The 22,313-nt window shown below is 40.2% G+C and overlaps 1 protein-coding gene across 1 annotated transcript in view; it reads left to right on the top strand.

Annotated features, from left to right (window-relative positions):
- Positions 1 to 20,403: 20,403 nt before the first annotated feature.
- EXOC6 (exocyst complex component 6) overlaps positions 20,404 to 22,313 on the top strand; it is a gene marked incomplete at both ends in the record, with an annotated part of 81,720 nt that continues 79,810 nt past the window's right edge. The window contains one exon of the mRNA XM_079536177.1: positions 20,404 to 20,486. Coding sequence (XP_079392303.1) covers positions 20,404 to 20,486 — 83 coding nt within the window. The remainder of the gene's footprint in view (positions 20,487 to 22,313) is intronic.

The raw sequence follows: 22,313 nt of genomic DNA, 5'->3' as shown, positions 1-22,313 counted from the left end.
TGCGGATGATTAGAGAGGGTTTGAGGTCCTTTCCAACCCAAATCATTCTATGATCCTTTTCTGAAGGTCCTTCAGTGAACTGAAATAATGCATTTCTTATTCTGTCGCTGGCCAATCTGCTTTGTCATGCCAAGGAAACCCGAGAGGTGTTTTGTTGTCTTCTCGTCGTCAATTCCTTCCTCTGACTGTGTTTCCCATAGAAGAGGCTGTATAAGCCCTACCAGTCACTTGGTGTAGCTAAGGAAATTTTCTGAGGACGTAGGACATACTGCTCTGGGCTTTGATCTTGAGTTTTGTCAGAGCTTTAAGTTGCAAGCAAACTCTTGCTACCAGGCAGAAAACAAGACATTTCTCAAAAGTGAGGGTTTGTTTGTTTAACTAAAGCCAAACTTTCTTCCCCTTCTCTTTCAATTTGATTATACAGCAAAAATGAAAGTCAGGATTCGATCTCAACTGTCATGCCAGTCCGAAATTCTTCCACTTTGAAAATAACTATATTTTGAAGAAAGTTGCCTTATGAGGAATGCCTCAATTTTCACTGTGGTAGTGGAGGGAAAATGTCTTTAGTTACTCGATATGGATAATCAGTGCTCTGAGTCAAGTTTGTAGATATGAATCAGTCATACAGCACTTCACACGTAGACATTTACACTGTGAAAACTGGAAGTTTTGTATAGTTCTGCTTTGTGGAATATGGCACCACGCTAAAAGTGCACTCAAAAAGCTTTTTTGGATTTGGTGGGTGAAAAGGGGGAGTGTTTGCAGTTACTGTTTAGAAAAGGTTGACCTTTCTTTGCTATTTCAAATGTAGATGTTCATAAATGTACTGATTAACATACATGTATAGTACAAAATATTACATGTTCTAGTAGGTGGTGGTACACCGTGCCACTGGAGACATTGGAAGGGTGCACCTCTCATAACTGTCTATGGTGTATGCTTTCTAATGAGCAGGAAAAGTTGAATCAATTGAATTAATAAATTCCCTTATCCAGTTAGGGCAAGACTTTTTAAACAGAATTCCTTCTACCTGTTACTTCTCCCACTTGCTCCTGACCTTCCTCTAACCCCCTAAATGCCCATTTTGGACCTCTGTCCTTGAGGCCACACTCAAGAGCACACATAAAACAATGAAAAATTTAAAGTTCTGCTTTATTAAAAACGACCAGTTGAACAATTTCTCATTTTGAGTCTGCTTTGGGACTCCTAGGGATGCTAATGCATGTTAATTTAAACTCTTTATCAGCAGACTAGCAAGATCATTCACGCATTTTTCAGAGACACCACAGGATTTAGGCTGTTGTCCTAATTGCTATTGTTCAGGCAACCAGCTATTATATTTACCACAAGCTGTTTCTGTCTTGTTAGGTTGTTTTCCTCTTGTTGGGAGCCTGGTGCCAAACTGAAAAGCAACACCTACCTTGACCACTTTTCGCCTTTTGGAAGTTGAAGTAATTATGCTATAGGTTGCAAACAAGCTTCTGTACAAATGTTGTAAGCTTTTGGATGTGTTTTCAATGGATGGTGAATCTGTTTTTTAGGGAAATGCAGGGTTGCATGACACTAAGCACTGCACACAGTCTTTCTTCAAGATTGTTTGTTTGTTTATTTGCTTAACTGATGAATATCTTGGTCAATCAGCTATGTTTGTGACCATGTTTTTATGCTTGATCAGGTCTGAACTCAATGACTGTCAGAGGTGAGCTTCTCTGCCCCACAGAATTTTTATCTGTTCAGAAGAATACAACATTTGCACAGCCATGATAGTAGAAGTCTGAAAAATGGTTTATTTTCTTTCATTCTCATTTCTTGATTCAGTTCAGGGAGGGATTGAGGAAACAGAAGATCCCACATTTTAGGCAATAAATTCCTATGAGACTGCGCTCATCCATAAAATTGAACCCTAACTGTCTAACTTTCAAACTGTTTTCCTCTCTTTTGTATTTCTAGATATAGTCATTAAACTGCTTTAAAAATAAAATTCAGATTGCAACTCATAGGCTTTTCTGCAGACATAGGCTTGCTTTGGAAAAAAATTATAGAGACTTACCATCAATTTAAACCAAGTTTGAGGCTGTAAAAGCAAAAAACAAATGAAACAAAACAGAACAAAAAACCAAAAACATACATACAAACTTTGGTAACGCTTGCTTTTGTTTCATTTTTTCATGCTCTTCTCCACTTCATTTTTTTTGTTGGTGTACTTCCACCTGGAAGTACTAGAAATATGCACCCAGTTTTGCACAGGATGAGTGTTCTTTTGTTGAAGGCTCTGAGCTGGTATTTAGGAAACCTGGATTCAATTTTCTGCTTTGCCACTTGTTTTCAGTTTAAAATTGTTATGTAAGTCATGTAGTTAATTAAGTCTGTGCTTCAATATCCCACCTGTGAAGCAGTTCATATTTCCTTAAGAGGGCAGCAATATGTTCATTTGTGTTTCTGTGATGCTCAGATGCTATAGGGATCGTAGGGATCGTTTGTGAATACAGGCTCTTTTAGAATAACAGTAAATTGCTGTCATGCCACATTTGTCTTTGTTTCTCAAATCATTATCTTTATCTTGTTTTAACCTAATGACAAGCTGCTGTGTTTGTTCCTGGACACATGCACCACCCTGTTCCCAGCAGCTCTGGATGTGCTTGCTGTGGCGGTGTTGCTCCTGAGCAGCTAACCTGGAACTTGAGGGGTGGGACAGATCATCCAGTAGTGTTTTACAGAGAATTCCTGAAGGCTTTCTATTCTCACTAAGACATTCTTAACTTCTTTTTTTTTTTTTTTTTTTTTCTCTTTTCCTTTTGAGACCTGAAAGTTAGCAAATCTTTTGCTATAAGCATAGTAATGCTTTATTTAGTAGTGTGACTTAGTAGGCAGTGCAAGTATGTACTGTATTTATGACAATGTATTTGAGCAAGGAAGGAAGGATTTGACTTTGATCAGTTTAAGCTTAGATCCTGGCCTGGTGGATCAACACAGCATCTCACATGTTCAGTTCCTGGTGACCCTCTCTGATTCTTCTGCACATATAAAACTTTATTCCTAGATGAATGGGAGCAAGGTGTATTTAAGAGAATTGACTTCATCTGAAGGCAGCCACGAGTCTAACCAACTCCTATGTTAATGATCTGAAGACTATGCCTGTTTGGCTAGAAAATGGTGATTGAATTCATCTGTCAGCCTTAATAAAAGGGGTTTTCCTCTTCATGCCCTTAAATTAAGAAAGTGAGCAGAATATGTGCAGCACACGGCTGGGTGCTGAGGACTCTTCAGTGTCATGAGAACTGGCAGCTATTGCATTAAGACCACATCCCATGATGCTGCTTCAGTCAAAATATATTAAAAGGCAATGATAAAACTCATCATATCACTATAGATAAGTGTAGACAATTAGTTAATAATACAGTATCCCTCTTCATGATTGGGCTCTTTGATTATGTTGCAAGATTTTATAAGTCAAATTTTTGAAGGGGCTAAATAAGCGCACACACAAATTAATCCTGAATTTTGTATACTTGCCATTGATTAGAAATGCAAACTATATAAATAAGATTATTTATAGTGTAGTACTCTGCAAAATACATTGTCAAAGAAAGCTTTATAAGTAATTAGATTCCCAAGAAAAATTTAATCACAGCTTCCTGAGCAGCTGTCAGATGCCTGATCAAAAAATGACAAGTATTAAATGCTATGAAAACATCATCAAGTATCAATTACGTAGTAGTTCATTTATGTATTTGCTTCTCTATTTTGTTCAGTAAGATTCTAGGCTCTTAAATTTATTCTCAAGCAAATAGCAGCTCTTCTTTAAGTAGGTTTATATGCACTGAAAGGCTCATGTTTTTTTTTGTCGTTACACAGTGAGTTAGCTGTCTCTTTAATCATAACTACATACTTAGGTAATTATACTATGATGATACAGATACTTTGCTATTCCACTTTTGTTTTTTTTTTTCCATGATACCTTGTGCTTTTACATCAAAGGGTCTCACAAAGTCCATCTACAATCCAAAAGAATACCTGAAGTTGAACTCAATGACATTGTCATTTCAGTATGTTCTAAGAATTAATAAAAAATTGTTTTGAACTTAAAGATAATTGGAAATCTAAAAAACTCACTAACTAATATGCATAAGCTAAGAACTGGAATTGACACTGGCTGCTTTGGAAGTTTTAAGAAATCCAGCAGCTGAGTAAGTAAAGGAGTTGGAGTAAGAAGATGCAGCTTGCAGTGTTTGGTACATTTATAGTTCTTAAAAGAATGTTTGTCAAGGACAGTTGTGATTACTGGTTACTGTGTTGACATATATAATTGACAAAAGGCTTTTAAAAGCATATCCAAGCTGTTTTTGTGTGTGATAGGATATGTTATCTAGGCACAGTTTTCAAAATAGCTGCATTGGATTAAATAATGGATGACTTTCCAAGAGAGGATTTAATATCAAATACAGTACAATTTTAAAGAATTCAAGTTCAGTTGCATACTTCTAGAGACCTTGATAATAACCGTTATCTGAGTAAATTAGCGTCCTTAAGTCTTTACACAGTGAACTATGTATTTGATTTAGATGGGTCAGTTCTGTTCTTAAGGACAGAAGAATATACATACTCTGTATAGTTATGTAGAATCTGATCTATGAAATTTTTGTTGTTTTCTGCTGTCAAAGGAGTTTCTGTTGGTAGCACACAATTGTTCTTCACCTCAACCACTGTTTCAAAATCTTTCAGAGCTGTTCTAAGCGGCTGAGGTGGAAAGCTGATTTGGTGATGGTTATTTTTTTGGGGGGTTGAATGGTGGTTTTGGTTCTTCTCACTTTAGAGTAGATCTCTGTACTTCTAGCTTGTAAGTAAAAATCTCCTGACTATAAAAGCCATGATTCTGCTATACTCTCCCTTCTTAACCGCCTGTCTAGAACTTTAGAAACTGGGAGTGTCTAGTGACCTCTTACCTCCTAGAACTTTAACCACAAGTGGCTGGTTGTGTAGGTTAGTCTTGGTTAGCTGCACAAATGCTATAAACAACTCATTATCTCCATCTCTGAATTATTGGCACTAGTCAATGGATGATTGATTAGGTTGGCTCTTTAATTAGAAAATTCAATGAGGAATATTTCACCAAGTCTGCTTTACCATTTCTGTAGTAAAAGGTAGATACAAACTGCATCAGTCACAGTGATGCAATTGTCTTTTGTTATGCTTCATTATATCTGGTACAGGACTTCATATTTTCCCTCTTTATATGGGACACCAGCTGTGTCTCCTAGCACAACTGTGATCAAGTATGACATTAAAAGCAAATGAAAATATGCCCACTAAATACCTGTAATGAACTATAGCATAGTGGAACTGTCCTGTTCTCATCTAAGAGAGGTCTGCCCCATGTATACTCTGTAGCCTGGCTGTGAGAATCCATTCCTAACCTTTTGAAAGTAGAACAGTTTAGTTCTTACTGATAGATGTGTTAATGCATTTGAAAATATGTGTGAAGTTCTCTTTCTGAGTTTGAAAATTGTGATTCTGGTACACTGTGGTATTCAGACGGGGAAAAATTATATAAACTCTCACATATGAAAACAAACATTCAATGAGTACTGAAAAATCTGGGATCCGTATGCATGACTTAGTGGTTGCATCAATCATTGCTAGAGTGTCACTGATTTGGCTGTCATAAAACCAGACAGGCTTTTATTTTTATGAGAATTGTAATTAAAAAAAAAAAAAAAGAAAAAGACATTTTAGACAGGTGAAGAGTAGTATTGACTACTGGATATATTACCAATGTAATCTGAATGTTTTCTCTTGAAATTTTTTCTGTGTTTGTGAAATACTTTGGATGAAGTTTAATGATCATTCACCATTTTTCAGAAAGTCGTTACAATGTTATGGCAGAGAAAATTGCAGTTGCAGTGCAATTTAGGTGGAATTGTCACAGGGAGCATAGAGAGAATGAAGATCAGAAATATGATGTTTCTACTTTGCTAAGCAGGCATTCCTAAACTTGATCAAGTGCTTTCATGTTTTTCTTCTGAGAAACATATGAATTTATGTTAACGAGAATTAAATAAATGAAATTATTGGCCAATAAATGTAAATTTCTCTGTCTCAAAATCTGTGAATTAAAATAAGGAAGAAGGAGATGAAATCACTTCCCAAAAGAAGAAAGAGATGATGAAAGCTTTTATTTGTGCCTAGGGTCTTACGTTGATGAACTTGCATGCTATAGGGAAGGTTACTAAAGGCACCCGAAAGTTGCTTGGCAGCTTCCTGGCAGTTGCACATAATCAGATGGCTTTACGTTATTTTTCTTCTAGGAAGCAACCCAGCAAGGAGAATGCTTTTCTGTTGTCAAAGCTTTGAGACTGTGTAAACCAAGCAATTCCTCACCCAGGGCAGTCCCTGCCAGGCCCAGAGGCTGCGGGCAGGGGGCTGCTGTGCAGGCCTGGTTTCCCCACCAAAAGAGCAGCCACCTCCCTTTCCTGCTGCCCACCTCGCAGGCTTCTCTTGATGCTGTGAGGGGATTCTAAATAAGCCTGGGCAAACCTTTCCTTTTTTGGGAGAACTCTGCAATGAGGAGAGCCCTCTTACTTTGTGCTGGGACCTTGTGAAAGTTCTTAGTCTGGTGGAATGTTTAGGGCCAGGTGTCGTGAGGGTGCATCCCCAGCTAATCCTCCTCCCATTTGCCTTTGGGAAATGGTGCCTGTCTGGGGATTTCTCTGACTTTCTGACCCTTTGAAAAATTTACACTTGTGAGGGATAGTGGTTGTCATACTCTCTCAGGTGCAGTTGGGTCCCCAAGTAGGCCACAGCATCTGTGGTCGTCTGTCTGGCTGCATCCATATGGGTGAACAGAAGGAATAGTGTCAGGGCTGGGATGTCTGCTTTATTTTGTCATCTCTCTTCTGGTATTTGCCCTAACAACCAGCTGTCCTTGTTGCAGTGCTTGGGCACGTCTCAGGGCATGGTAGAAGCCACCAGCTCATTCCCAGCAGTCAGGAAGGATGAGGCCATCCCAGACAAGTGACTGTCTCGCTGCGTGGATTGGATATGTGCTATGTATGCCATTTGCTGACCCAGCCATAGAATGGGTGCCAGTCCTGATTAGTTTCCTAGAAGATGTGTAGCCTCTGATACCATGCTGAAATGGAAGTTGCTGTACTCAGGCTGTGAGGTAAGACACAAAAACAAAGTTCCATATTTCGTTAGCTGAAAACAGCACGTAAAATGGCATAATCTGTCATTTTAATTTCTCCTCTTTCAAAATGCGTATGTCCCTGAAGGAAAGCTTCTGCTGATAGGTATGGTGTGCTCATCCTCCCGGGAAACCGGCCTGCAAGTGGTGCTGCGATGACCCCTGTAGCCAAGGAAAGAGAAGTGAATGGCTCAGCCAGATGCTCCCAAACCTATCCTGAAGATGCTGACTGTCTATGGTATGGGACTTGAAGACTTTAACATTAGAAGCAGTGTGTTGTACTTAAAATGCTTGTTATCTTGAAACAGAGTGGACTGATGAAGTAACAGGCAGGGAATCTGAGTCCCTTATTTTTTCAGAAGTTTAGGAATCATTTGAGCTCTGACACAGAGAATCCCAATATCAATCAGTGAGAACTCTTCAGCCCTTCTTGAAAAGAGAATTTCAGATGAATTGGACTATTCTTATAACAGCGAGGTACTCCAGGCTCCAGCTGTCTGCTAAGATTTTCTGTGCCTCAGTCCAATCACAGAAATAGAGAGTTAATCAAACTCATAAAAAATGTTCATGCAATGTTTGAAACACTGAACTGGACAGACTTGAATTAGCTACCTCTGAGGAGGGCAAGAGACTTTTATCCCTTATACAAGTGTAATCCTATTGATGCGGAAATATTGTAACCAGTATTGCTTAATGTCTTCTTTCTTATTAGAACATTAAGTAGTAATTTCCTTTCCTCCCCCACCCCGCACTTCACCTTATGCATTATATTTACTGAGAACAGCAGGTAACAAGGCAAGCCTGGCATCTGACCAAAAAGGTTTTTTAGCTAGTGATTCATTAGCGTGTATAAAAATAGCTAACCTTGTTTAAAGGCACTTCTTACACAAAAAGAAAGGAGTTCAATTACCGTAGCTCATTCAAAGTGAAGATTTAACATCTTTACCAGGACAGTGCACTAATCCCATGAATCCTGTTTATGCTGAAATGTAGTGCTATTGGCAATAAACAGCAATTTGAGAAGTCATAACACAAGAAAATCATTGTCAAGTGACTTTAGAACTCCCTATAAATTTCCTCTTGATGCCTTTGGCAGTAGTGCTCAACAACAGAGTTAAATATTTGTATTAGATGCTCCTGCCTTTAACAGACTAATTAAAAAGATGGAATTCTTTGATTCTATCTCAAATCATTTTAGTTCTAATCTCTCTCGAGCAAAGTCAGCTCCATAAATTGAGCTAAACGTTTTTGGTTTCTTTTTCCTGAATAGAGACTTTACAGTGTAGCAATAAATTCAAGCACCGGGAAAGTAAATGTAAGTGAAGTGCTTTTAATGATGCTATTGTGTAGTTGTTATGGTTATAATCCCATTACACAGACCTCTGTCTTGAAGGTTACAAATTCTTCGAGAAAGTATCCTAATGGGAAAGGACACTGCTTAATGCTTTGTGTTTAAGTGTGACAAAATAGGGGAGGATTTAAATTTGAAGAACCAAGACACGCAGGCTGCCTGCCATGAAGAGCATCTGATTTGTATTTCCCAAGAAAATATGTAGTGGGAATAATGGTTATTAAGATAAATATATACTAAGCTCATCCTTGGGATATAGTTGCGGTTGAATGAATGGTGGTGAGGGTAAGGATTTATCCTAACTTTGCTAAGGAAAGGACTTACTGTTATTTGCATCACAGCTATGTCTGGAAAGTGCTGTTCTAATCCACACCTGCAAACTTAAGAAGCAATAACTGCATGAGGAACTATCAGTCTGGAAACCTGATCCCAAACTCAATGAAGTCAGTGTGAGACTTCCATTGATTTTAATGATTTGGAGCCAAGTATTTCTAAGACAAAAATCAATATTGTCCCACAGTGGTAAAGTTTTCATGTGTTTCTATTGATTCTTTTGTTGTAGATTACAGGATACCTTGGCACTGTCAAGATACAAAGTTTCAACAAACAGGTTTGATTTATTAACATCTGCAGTAGCAAGTATTTAGTGAGTGTCAGCAAACAGAAGTCTGTCAGAAGGAGCACAGCGGACAATGACTTGCTGCACAATGGGAGTTGAAATCCAATGGGAACAGGCTTTTCTTAATAGCAGTCTGTCAGAACTCTCTGTGGTGTGCTAAGCACAAGTTGTGCATTCCAAAACTTCTTTTTTAATAACCAATGAGAGCATTAAGTGTAAGAGAACTCTCACCTCTTCTGAAGTACCTCAATTTATCTCCTGTCTGAATCACAGTGAAAAATAACATTGCTATGATAGTATGATTGCAAAAAAAGATGCCAAACTTCTCAAATTAAATTGAACTCAGCCTGTCAGTTATTCTTTATAGTTTTACAAAGGATCACCTTTTAAATACCAACCGTGAAATAAGGTGTCTTATTTCAGAGATACATTGCTGCATTTATAGCATCTGACTTACAAATGCTAGTCGTGGGCATGTCAGCAGAACTGCTTGTCCCAGTAATAGTTACAGCTGTGGACTGTTCAGCTGCCAGCCCTGATGCAGCACTCTGTACTGCCTTAAAATCAGTCAAAAATCTCCTGTAATATCTCAGGGATGCCTCTTCAATTGCTAGGCTTCTAATTCAACCTGATTTCAATACTATTTGAAAAATAAATAGTTCATACAGTTTAAAAATACTATGGCTATAGTCCAAAGCTATACAACTTTCCTACTCCGCACCCACATGGTAATATTTTAGTACTTCACATTCCTTTATGTGATACTCTCTATCAGTGTACAAAGAGTCAGGGCACAAATCTCCAGGTGTAAATATCATTTCCTCCATCTGAAAGGATCATTCTGCTGGAAGAAAATTTGAAACCCTTGTAGTCTCAGAACCTTCCCATTCCAAACCCAAAGCTGCTAATCATGCCTGACAGACCACAAAGTGCTATGTTCACTTGTGTTTTCAAAACCGCGTAAATCTTAATTTTCTAATTGAATTTGTAATTACTTGTCTTGTAATTATTACAGTAAGAATCTCTCTAACAATTTGATCGATCATAACAGAAGTGCAGATACCATGTAATTCTTATCGAGATCATCAAATAATGGGATTTTTGTTTACAAGGTGTCGATTGGTTTTAGAAGCTTTGATAATGACTCCAGACAGTCAATAAATACGGAGACTTTTACATTGCCGGTAGGAGCCGAACTGAACTATCTAATCTTTTTAAAATGACAGACAACACAATGAACTCTAAACTTAATCCCCTCCAAACACTAAGGAGACAGTTTAGTGCTTAAAGTACTATTCAGACTCAAAACCTACATTTAAAAAAATCATTAAGCATCGGAGTTAAATACACAAACCAGGGAAATTCAGAGTGAAGGCCACAGCTCTGGAGTGGTTTTCCTTTCCATGGCTCCTGGGCTGTCTGTGGTGGGCTGTGAGCCTGCCAGCAGCTCCTGCAGGGCAAGGAAAACACCTGCAGGTCTTTTGAAAACAAGTTTGTAGTTGAAGAATTTAAGATACATACATACATATATATATATACATATATACATATACATACATATTTATACATATACATACATATATATATATGTATATATATATAAAAATGTGAAGTCTTACTCTGTGTTCGAGTGAGGAAATTTTGCCCTAAGGTCTTTAAGAAGAGATGGGGGGGAAATTCTGCAGGCAAAGTTCCAGCTGGCAGAATTTACCCCACTGGGTTCATAACCTCGGAATGAAACACGTGTCCTTTAGGAGAAAAACAGAACCATAAATGTAAGGCTTATGTAGGTGGGGGAGAGGGTGACAGGCAATGGCTGATGAAAAGTCTGAACAACTTTTTCTCTCTCTCCTGGTGGGGCAGCACCTCCAGGCACTACAAGTCACTGAGATTAACTGTGAAAGACTCCTCCTCCTTTACTTGAAATTATGAAGCAAGCAAGTCTTGCTAGAAAGTGACACCCACCACAGTTAAATGTTTCTCTCGTGCTTGTCAACAGAAAAAAAAAAAAAAAAAAAAGTTTGATAAATTATTAAATACGTTAAAGTATGTAAATATGTAACACATAAAACCATCCTTTATTTAACTTCCTTTTTTTTTTTTTTTTTTTTTTTTTTGACTGTAGGGCTGTATCTTACACTAGTAATAAAAATGCATGAAAATACGAATATTCATTATCAATTCTATCAGATAGTTGTTTGCTTTCTAACTTCTTTACTGTTGGCACACTCAACACAGGTCTAGATCTGACCAGTATTGATTGGGTGTCACCATATTTTCCATGGGTTACATCTTGCAAGTCTCTTTTGTTGATCTGTCTTATAAATGTATGTCTAGCTAATGTGTGGAGGAATCGGTGTATTCAAAGTGTTCTCCTCACTGCTTAGCGCAATGCTTGGCAGACAAGTGCTTTGGCTTTGTTCTTACCACAGCCCATGTATCTTTATTGGCTTTCCTGGGTAAATGGAGACAAGAGGCTGTTAAATCTCCACCTTTATTATTAATTAATTCCACTTAATAGGTACTTCCTGAGATCTTTTCCAAAGCCTCTCTATGGCTTACACTAATTTTTGTATGTAGAGGAGAAAATATGATTTAAATAACTGTTTGGACTTAAAATCAGGGATTTTCAGATATCACAATCTGCTTACTCTGTTGAATGCAATTTGTTCCTCTTCAAAATTAAGCATTTTATTTCCTTATGGGTATCTTTTTTTTTTTTTCTTTTTTTTTTTTTTTTTTGTATGTTACAGCGAATAAACTCAGACATTTTAACAACTGAATCTCAAGCCAGGAAATTCTCAGGCTCCCCCTGTCTGCATTTTGCCATGATTAGTTAATTAAGCTCTTCTTTCTGGTTCAGGCAGACTGTAGCTACACATTGTTTAAGCTGTCATTTAGATGAGTTGTGTTATCAGGACAGCCAAAATCTTGTAATGTGTTGTTACTGAGAGCTGTGCTGCTTGAATTCCCATGATGAGATCAACTGGCAGAGGTGAGAGAGTAAGTATTTATTTGGCATTCCTGTCTGGTGTTTTAAATCGTTCTGTGCAGACTCTGTTTATATTGAATGCACAAGCTGTATCTCGATTTTGGGTTACAGTTCTGTTAATGAATTTTGCTGACTCACCACAACATTCAAGATGCTGTAATATGATTTTTTTTTTTTTTTTTTAACTGTTCAAATGACAGGATTTTGATATTCAGTATTTTATCAGGTGGTCCTTTTTGGTAAAAATTAGGGGAATTTTCTATTTCATGATGCTTATCCTTTGCAGTGCTGTATTTTCATATTGCTTGATAATTACTGCCTGAGTTGGAGAAGAGTTAGGCATATTGTATAGAAAAAAATAATGTTACTGAACCAAAAAATTTCAAAGTACTGCATCATACTTATTTGGATTTATTTTCTTTCTTTCTTATTCTGCATAAATCTTTATAAGTCACTCTGATAAAGATTGCTTCCAACATACACCACTTAGGCTTACTATGCACTAAAAGACAGGTACTGCAGAAAACCTTGCAGGAGAGAAGGCTGTTAAAGACCTCCACAATTGGTCATGAAAAAATCTAAGTGCTGTCCAGCGGGAGCAGTACCTACAATAAGAGCCTCTGCTTTCTTTCTCTGTTTTGTGACTTACACAGCACTTGCAGGTGTTTTCTCTTTAAAGGTTTCCTTGTGAAAGCAGAGGAGACATAAGGGACCAGCCTCCTAATTAGATACTGCAGAACCTTTTACTCCTCTATTTGCTACCACACATTCCCATTTGTTTTTTAGAGGGAACGGATTTGTAGCTGACTCAGTTCATCACAGATCAAGCTGTAATTCAAGCTCATTATATTATTATTGTTATTATTTGAATGTCTATGAATGTTTGTATTAGTGGTAGCTATGAAAGTATTTATGAAAGTCAAATGACCACTGCTGGCATTGTGGACAACACCTCCTTGGCCTGGGCTGGGTGGCACAGGACTTGGGAATTAGCACTTCTGTGACCCCTGTGGCACTACAGGACAATATATGAAGTGTGGCGCAGAGCTCATGGGAAGCAAGCCCTGCTCCTAGACCTAACTCCACCACGCTGTGGGCTTTCTGCTGAGAAGGTGGATAACAGGACAACCTTTTTTCCTTCAAAAAAGAATAGCTGTTACTGTATCATGAATTGCCAGCTGCGCAATGGCTTCACAGTGAACTTTACAGGGAACACACACTTCCCAATTTCTGAATTGATCAGCCCCTCCCCTGGCTTTGCCGAGCTGTCTGTGTATTTTTAGCCATGTAACCAGATCTCTTTGTTTTTGTGATACATACATTTTTTTTTTTTTTTTTTTTTTTTTTTTTTTTTTTTTTAACAGGAAAGCATTCATTATCAAATGTTGTGAGAACAATACAGTAACTGGAGGTTATTTAATATGAAAATATTGTTGATTGTTCCTTCCCTAGAAATCTCTCTTGGCGACTCACTTCCTGCCAAATGAATCAGCAAAAGCTGCCCCTGAAAGTTGTTAATATATAATACAATCATCCAGCACCGCGCTTGGTCCTTATCTATAAAGTTCGTTTGTGATCAATGATTCACATCACCCTCTGATTAGTCTCTGAGCACAAACTGTTACTTAATATAAATTAATGGCCTTGGAATCTCTAAATAAACATACCCTTTTGTTTAGCATCATTTCCTATTTTCTTACCAAAACAGAGTCTTACTGTAATTGTTCAGTTTTCACTGGAAAAAAAAGTGTTTGTGGACTGCTGGAATGTTCTTAAAAAACAAGTGGTTCCTTTCAGAGCCATTGGTGCTGGTTTACAAGATTTAACCTGCTGTGTTCATTGAGTATAACTGGGAGATAGTACCAGTATGCAGCTACTATTGTCAGATAGGGTTGAGAAATGGTTCCTGCCCTCATTTACTGGGGGGGGGGGGAAAAAAAAAAAAAAAAAAAAAAAAAGTTTTATCTTGAAGTACAATACTTTGCCTATGTAAGTCTTCTGTTATTTTCCTGACCTTTCAAAGTAATACAAAACAAAAAGCTAGATTAGCTAAATATTGTTAATTTCAAACACTTCCTCTCGCACTTCTCGTTATTACTAAAGTAGCCACGTTGCTGTCACAGGTATAACCAGGTTCTTTGGAAACAGCAGCCCTGAAGGTTCCCTCTGGCCAGTAATTAAATAATTAAATTAATTAAAATAACCACCACAGAGTGGTTTGCTAATGTTAATGATCCCCTCTTGCAAACTTCAGTGGAGCAAGCATGAAGAATGCAGCAGAAGCCTGACCCACAGAGAGCTGGTGCAAGAAGCTTTCTGATCATTTCTTTTTTCTTTCTCTCTTTTTCTTTTTTTTTTTTTTTTTTCTTTCTTCTTTTTTTCCTTTTTTTTTTTCCTTTTTTTTTTTCCTTTTTTTTTTTCCTTTTTTTTTTTCCTTTTTTTTTTTTCTTTTTTTTTTCCTTTTTTTTTTCCTTTTTTTTTTCCTTTTTTTTTTTTTTTCTTTTTCATTTCCTTTTTATTTTTCTGGTAGTTACTTGATTTGTATCAATTAGATAGAGTTTAAACTAAGCTGAAATAAGAACCTGGGAGGAGATAAGTGCCTAGAGACATTTAATTTAATTAATTGGTAGCCAGAGTGATTCAAGCTTATGTTCAAGCAAGGGATTTCTTTTCCCTAAATTATTTAAATAATACAGGTCATGATAAAAGTGATCCAGTAGGTTGTTCTAGTGATTCTGCAGGGCATTACTTTGCAGCGAGGACAGGCTCAGGTGGAACAGTGTCTGTCTACCCCTGTCTACCCTTGCCAGGCAGAGGTCACCTCCTTTGACATGTCCGTTGGGCACAGGCTCTTGACCTTAAATGTCATTTCCATTTCTAACCTGTTCTGTGCCACTGACACACACAGCATCTTTCAGGGAAGAAGCAAAGCTTCCCCATGCTCCTGGGCAGCTGCTGGCTTGGGGTCTTACCCAGTGCCTGATCCTTAAGGCAGGGAGAACAACATAGTACTTGTTCCTTGATGGCACCAACATTATGTAAGCACAGAGAATGAAATGTGCTCCTCTTGCTGTCACTCAGGAGTACCTCCATCAAACAAATAGTTTCTGTGGCTCTACTGACTTTTACAGAGATAACATCAGTGCCAGTGAGGATCTCTCCTAATATGCTTAGGCACTTGTAAGATGTCAATAAAATGTCAAAAGGAGTTGGTGATGAACTTCCCTCCTAGGAGAGATGTGTAATGTTTTGAACAATTAGCTATAGAAATAGCAGATACAAGTGTGCTATCAAATGTTGTTACCTCTGTAATCTGGTGAGTATTTGTACATGCTGTCTTATTTTGAAATCCAGTGTAATTAAAACAGAAAGCAATGTATTTACAGATTTTTTCTGTAATTCAGGAAGCATAATTTACTTAAATGTTCTGAAAAGACAGAGTCATTTCCCTCTTGGCAAGGAATACAGCAGCAAGCGATCAGGAAAGTTTACAGCCTTAAAGGAATACATTTTATCAGATGCTTGCTACAGGGATGTTTTATGCAGAGACACAGTAGCAGCTCACTTCTAGTGATGTCAGTTTCTCAGCACAGGAGCTCTCCCAGCACAGGAGAACTTTCCCAAGGTTCTTGGCGTGGTTAAAGCCTAACTAGTACAAGTACGATGCTGTAGGAGAGGCATTTCCTCCTTTCCCTTTCAGCTTTGGTGGGTGAAGTCCAGAGATGGAGAGAAGGGAGCAGGATGAAGAGCAGCACTGGGCAGGAGCACCTACAGCAGGATGGGCTTTTGTCCTGTACTGACACTAATGGACTTCTGTGCATGCAGCTGGCTATAGATCCACAACTAGTTATTAGGTCTTTCTTCAGATGTCATGATCTAACATAGTTTCAATATGGGTGTAAACTTCTCCAGAGAGCCAAGAAGCCGAGCCAGGGGCAATTTTGATTTATTGTGGTTAAATGTATATTTATAGGCAGCTGTGATAGCTACAGCAACATTTACACAGCAGATTGAGATTTTTTGTTGGTTCACATCTAAAGGAAGCTCCTGCATGTTTGAAAAAGGAGTGAGAAGTAATTGCATCCAAAATCCTTGTATCAAAGTATCAAACTCGCTAAAAATCACACAAAAACGTTCATGAAAGCACTCCATATCATGCTGCCATTGTTGAATCCTTTTTTTTTTTTTTTTTTTTTTTTTTTGCGTGTTACGGTGTGTGATGGCACGAGGTGTGGATGTCTAAGACGTTGCTGATCTACCTGGGTTGGCTGTGCTCTGCCACATGGCTGCAGATGTCCTTTCTTCTATCCTATGTCATGTTATCATGAGCCACTGCAATGGGGAAAGATGAAAGATGAAAGATGATCCAGATGAAAGTGGGTAGACATACTGCACTGATATCCATGTTATTTGGGAATAATAAAATCCTCAGAAGTCTGTTACTGAAATTCAAAGAAATTATTGGAAATTTTGCCCCCAAATAAGTTTGACATCAGTAGGTAAATGTCCTCACCAAATAACTGCTCTGCATCTTTCCAAGACCTCTGACCAAGAGTGAGTTAACCTATTTAGTTGACCAGCCTTTGCAATATGTGTTGGCAACAGTTGATCATTTTAAGTGCTCCCTGGGGAAAACAATTTAATCCCTCACATCTTTGTGTTGCAAAGATTGGACTGAAGAAAGGTGAAGTGATCAGGCTGCTGTGGCACAAGATCAAGGCAGAGATCAGTCTGCAAGATGTACCTCACTCTCAGGAGGACTCCTTCTTTCCCCTTAGACTATGGCCAGAATTTGGAGAGCAGGGTCAGATACCTCAGGTGACAGGAGCTGAGTTCTGCTCTGTGTTGCTCAGGAGAGGGCTGATGGCTCTTAAACTGCCTATACTAAGTCTACAGCCCAGCCTTTGTTAAGGTGCCATTGCATCAGGCTGGTATTTTTCATTTTTAATGTATGTCACTTACATCATATGCAGGAATTTAATTCATTGGTAATTAATAACTTACCTTCAGGTACGACCTGCTCTTAGCTGTGAAGAAAGGATAGTTGCAAGGAGCACCTCAAAATACCCAGTATTTATCAGTAGTGATATGACTGGTAGGAAGGGGTAAAACCCAGAGGAAGTTATAGTACTGTGATTTAGTTCAGAACTTTTAAACTTTCAATCAGAATGGCAAAACTCAAACATACAAGTTACAAGGTAGGTACCAAACTCATTAAATGTAATAATTCTTTCTAGTAGTAATTTTATTTTCACATGTTCACTCCAAACTTGATAAATTATCTTTTAATCTAGTGTCTGGTAAAATCAGGCTGAGTAGTTACAGTATCATTTCATCTGCATTTGTGTGACATCCAGTGGCTGGATGGGTCAATCACAGGCACCAATTTCTTACCAAAGGTATAAAAACCATTCGGAACACTAAAGAAATAAAAGTACTGGCTATGAATGCTAACAGAGCAATTGCTTAATTTTAGTTTAAAAATAAACAAATGATTAAAGAAGCTCCAGGGAGTGCCTTTTGGACTTGTACATATGTAACACAGTGCAGCCCTTAGAATTCCCTGTGCCTGCCTCTGGAGTGAGCTCTCCTCCTCTATGCACCTGCTGGAACAACTCATCACCCCTGTCAGAAATGAGTAATTAATGTTTTCCTGTACTGAATTCTTAACTGCACCATTGGTGTCAAGACCTGTATTAATTTTGTCTGGCACAGTACTGGGATAATTTTGGTTGAGACTTTTGAAATATCAAAAATAATCCAGTATAACAAGACTGATATGCCACTCAGTATAGAATTATATTTCCAAAAACCGGTTTAAATTGAAAGCACTAGAACGCCAGTCTCATGTCTGAAATAGCTGCCTGACATTAAGTTGTGCAAAGTATGACAATGACGTGAGCCTAGTATTGCTCTGAACACTGCAGGTTACCAAGCGGGTAATGAGTAGTAACAGTTCTATTTGTTGCATAAGGGCACACACTCATATAAAAATTATTGTTGTCCCAGAACACTTTCAGTATGTTTTTATATTAAAACCAGCATCTGTTAATGCACAGAATGAAAAAGGTGAGAATGTGAGAGTTTCTCTGCTTTTCCAGTCTGCTTTTCAAGGTCCATAAACTTGCTCTCTTTTTAAGAACACTATTTTTTTTTTTTAAATTTTTTATTTTTTAAGTCTCATAATACTTAACAAAGAAACCAAGCATTGACACCTAGTGTCTGAAATAACTTGAACATAATTTCAGGCTTAATGTTTATTACTGGTGAACTATTACAAGGATGTAGACATATTATTTTTGCCAACAAATTTCCTATAAGGATAAATCAGACACACAGAGAAAAATGACTGTACTGGCCTGAGTACTGCACACAAGGCAAATGTTACCAGCAGAGACAGGAAAACAGCAGCTGTGCACCATTCTTGGACACAAAGTCCTCAGGAGTCACGAGGTTAGTGCAGGATCTGTTTTTTCACGCCTGGTTCTGCTGACTGCAGAGTCGCTTAGTCAACGATAATGATCAGAATAAAAGTCCTCTCCTAAAATTAGAGCAGTTTTTATGGCCTTCCTATGGCTAGGAAGAGCAGGCCAAATATGTCTGAAATGTATCTAGAAGAAAACAAAGATCAGATATATGAAAATGCCCTTGCTGAGATCGAGTCCTTTGAGCTGCCTCTTGGAACCACCCTAAGGTATGCATCATTTAGATACAGCTATATCGTTCATGGTTGATTTGTTCCACTCTTCAGCTGTTCTGACTTCAGTCAGCCCAGTGTATCACAAACTTTGTTAACTTGACATTGAAATCTATTGGGTAGTGGGATTTAACTTGGGTGTAATTGGGCCTGGTTGGAAAAATACAAACCAAGGACACTTGTGCAACTCTTTACTGGGAGAAAGCTGTCTTTGGCTGGCTTTGTGTTCTCCAGAAATAAATATATTGCACTTAAGCATGAAAATCAGGGAAGAATCGCTCTTTCGTGTAGCAGGGCTTTAGCTTAACAGCTATATTTCTATTGAATTAATTGCTTCTTATTCTTAAATTTGTAATAAATGTGACTTCATTTTTAATCACTAAAAACAATGCTTAAAATTTTACTGTTGATATCCCTAAATATCTGAAAATGTAAATAATTTTTTTCATGTGCAGTTTATGGAAACACTTCAGTGGTGAGGGTATAACTGAAAAAATTCTTCTGCATATCCACACTTACAAAAAAATAGGTAATATGTAAAAGATCATGATGTTATGTGCCTAAATATATTGTCAGTAGCTGTAGAAGAGCTTTAAAAATAGCCCGCCTGCTGCTGTGGGCATCAGGTTGCAGTGACTATCAGGCTAAAGAAAGAGAATTTCATTTACCCTGAAAAATGTATGTGTTGATGTATTACTTGAGTAGTTTGTTGATGGGGGAGTGTGGGGCCGAGGGAGAAAAGAAGGAATGTGGGAAGATCGTTACTGCATTTTTTTAAAAAGGAAATACTGTATTTCTTGAAGGAAATCTTCTGCAGTGATATCCTGTAGCATTTTCCCCAATTTTCTTTCTGCAGCACACACTTCGTGTTCTACATTTAGAATATTCCTTGTTGTTTCAGTAGGTGTCATCAACACCTTCAGTTAAGTCAGTGCTGGCTTCCCACCTGTGCACAGACAAGAACACAGGTGTATCCTGTCTCCTGAGCATGCAGACACAAGGAGTAGCTCATCTTTGGCCACAGACCGCAATATATGCGATTTAAATAGAAGAGGAGCTATTCCTCTTCTTCTTTTTCACTTGACTGAAAAAGGAGGTTTTATGGCACTGGTGCCCAAGGACACTAGCACACAAGCAGCAGCAATGTAGAAATACAATGCCCGCTTGCAGTGCTCCAGATCAGCTCCTGAAAGGCAGCAAGGCAGTGCTTTCGGCATTGGGAAGCTCAAACAAACAAATAAACAAACAAAGAGCCAATGCGGCGAGTAAACAAACAAACCGAGGCCCAACAAGCAGAGCAGAACTCCCCATTACAGCAAGGCCGCTCTTGAGCCTGTCGCCCGCGTCCGCCGCGAGGTGCTGCGGGACGGAGGTCTGCGCCGTGCGGCACCGCCGGAGCAGCGCGGGGCTCAGGCAGCGGGACCTCGTCTTGCCGCGGGCGACACGGCTCCGCCGCCGGTCTCCCCCGGTACCCCCCGCTCGGCACCGCGACCGCCCCCGCCCTCGGTCCCTCCCCGGAGCCTCCCGCAGCGGCGCGGCTGCCGGGTCCCTCCCATCCAAGATGGCGGAGAGCCTCCCGGAGCATGATCGGATCCTGCAGGAGATCGAGAGCACCGACACGGCCTGCGTCGGGCCCACCCTGAGGTGAGGGGTGGCGGGCGTTGAGGTGCCGCCGCCGGGCGAAGGTTTCTCCCCTCCCGCCCCGTAAAGCCCGGGCCCGGCGCGGCCCGGCTGACAGCTCCTCCCCGGAGACGGCGCTGGGCTGCCCGCGGCGCCTCCGGCGGGAGCGGCAGCCTCGGGCCCCGGGGACGTGTGGCCTCTGCGGGGGCCCCGCAGAGGCCCGACCGCCGCTTCCCGTCGGGACTCCCGACAAAAAACGGCCGCGGGCGGCTGCGGCTCCGGGCAGGCAGCGCTGACGGCAGGGCAGAGCGGCGGTGCGGCCGTGCCCCCGCCCCCGGTTATTGTGTGCGGGGGAGCGGCGCGTTGCACGGCTTCCGGCGGGGCCGGCGCTGGGGCTGTGGCCACCGGCCGGGACGTGGAGCCGGGACCTGCTGGGTGTGGGCTGTGCGGCGGGCTGGGCTCCCGGCACTCGCCGGGAACATCCTTCGTGGGGGTCTGCGCTGGGAGCCGGAGCGAAAACTGGTTTCGGGTGGGGGTTTGTGTAAGGCCGGTCGATGCACAGTCGATAGACTGATAATTCAGTGTGAGTGGAAGCGGTCGTCTAAAATTCACCACGGTGTTCGTATTCCTGTCCTGGGCGTTTGACAGTATTCATGCCGTGCCCTCAATGGCTGTTCTTTTTTAATCTAGGTACTGGCAAATGGCGTAATTGAAGCATCAAAGAAAGGATTTTGCTTGATCTGTGCTGCCTGGGGGAGGCAAGTGGTGCCCTCAGCCCGGGCTGCTCAGGGAAGGGAAGGGAAGGCTTGGGGGCAGTGGGTCGGATATGGTATCGTTATAACGAGGAGAGGACTCACATTGAACTCCACTGCCAGTGGGTGAGAGATGTCTGAAGTGAGGAGGTATGGGCGGCAGCCCATTGGTGGTTTTCTCTTTGGGAAGATGTGGAGATTTGATATGCACAAAACTGGAAGAGGCGGTTTGCAGGGCTGGGAGTGCACCACCGGGTTTCTTGATGGGTGCTGTGTGCTGGGGTATAGGAAATGGCAAATGAATTGGGATGCTGAGGAGCTATATACCGGGCGCTTAAGGAACAGAAGTGCTTGCTGGATGCAAAATGGGTCATTTTGTACTTCACAGTGAGTGATGTTGATACAGTTGACTCTATATGGCTGCTGCCCTCCAGCACTGAGCGTGGGTGTTTGCAGTATGGGAACTTGAGCAGGGCCAGGGCTCGTCAGTCCTGGCAGGACTGAACAGGAGCGTGGTGGTGGTGGAGCGGCCCAGGCACCACCTTGGTCTTAGCCAGCTCAGAACAAGCTGTGCGAGGCTGCTTCGGTCTCCCCTTACTGCTCCTGCAACTCAGCCAGTACCAGACATGCATGCACAGGTGCTGAAGCTGAGTGTGATGGGGAGTTTCACCTGAGAGTTCATGAGTTCTGGCTGAGAGAAGGCAACTGAGGTGTTTTCAGGCTTGAGTTGGCCCTGGAGGCGCTTCAGCCGTGCTTGAGCTGACAAGCCCAGGCACAGTGAAGCTGACGTCTGTAAAAAGTGCTGCGAACCCAAAAGACATAGCAGCAAAATACTAAGTACAATTGCAGCTTTGCTACAATCTCCAAAATAGAGCTTTTATTAGAGCAACTTATGTGAAGGACATAGAGAAAATAGGATTGAGCAGAGGAAGATGATGTGTTTGGGGAATACAAGTGTGGATAGTGGAAAGACATAAAATATGAAAGGGACAATGTCAATCTCTTACCTGTGTTATACGTTTAAAATGTCAAAGCTTTAATAAATATATTTAGAGTCATGATTTTTGCACATGGTTCCTGTCCTTTTTGTTGAAATGAG

Source organism: Tetrao urogallus (genome assembly GCF_951394365.1).
Source record: "Tetrao urogallus genome assembly, chromosome: 5".
NCBI classification, from domain to species: domain Eukaryota; kingdom Metazoa; phylum Chordata; class Aves; order Galliformes; family Phasianidae; genus Tetrao; species Tetrao urogallus.
Note: the sequence above shows the minus strand (reverse complement) of the source record. Positions and strands in the feature narration are given on the sequence as shown.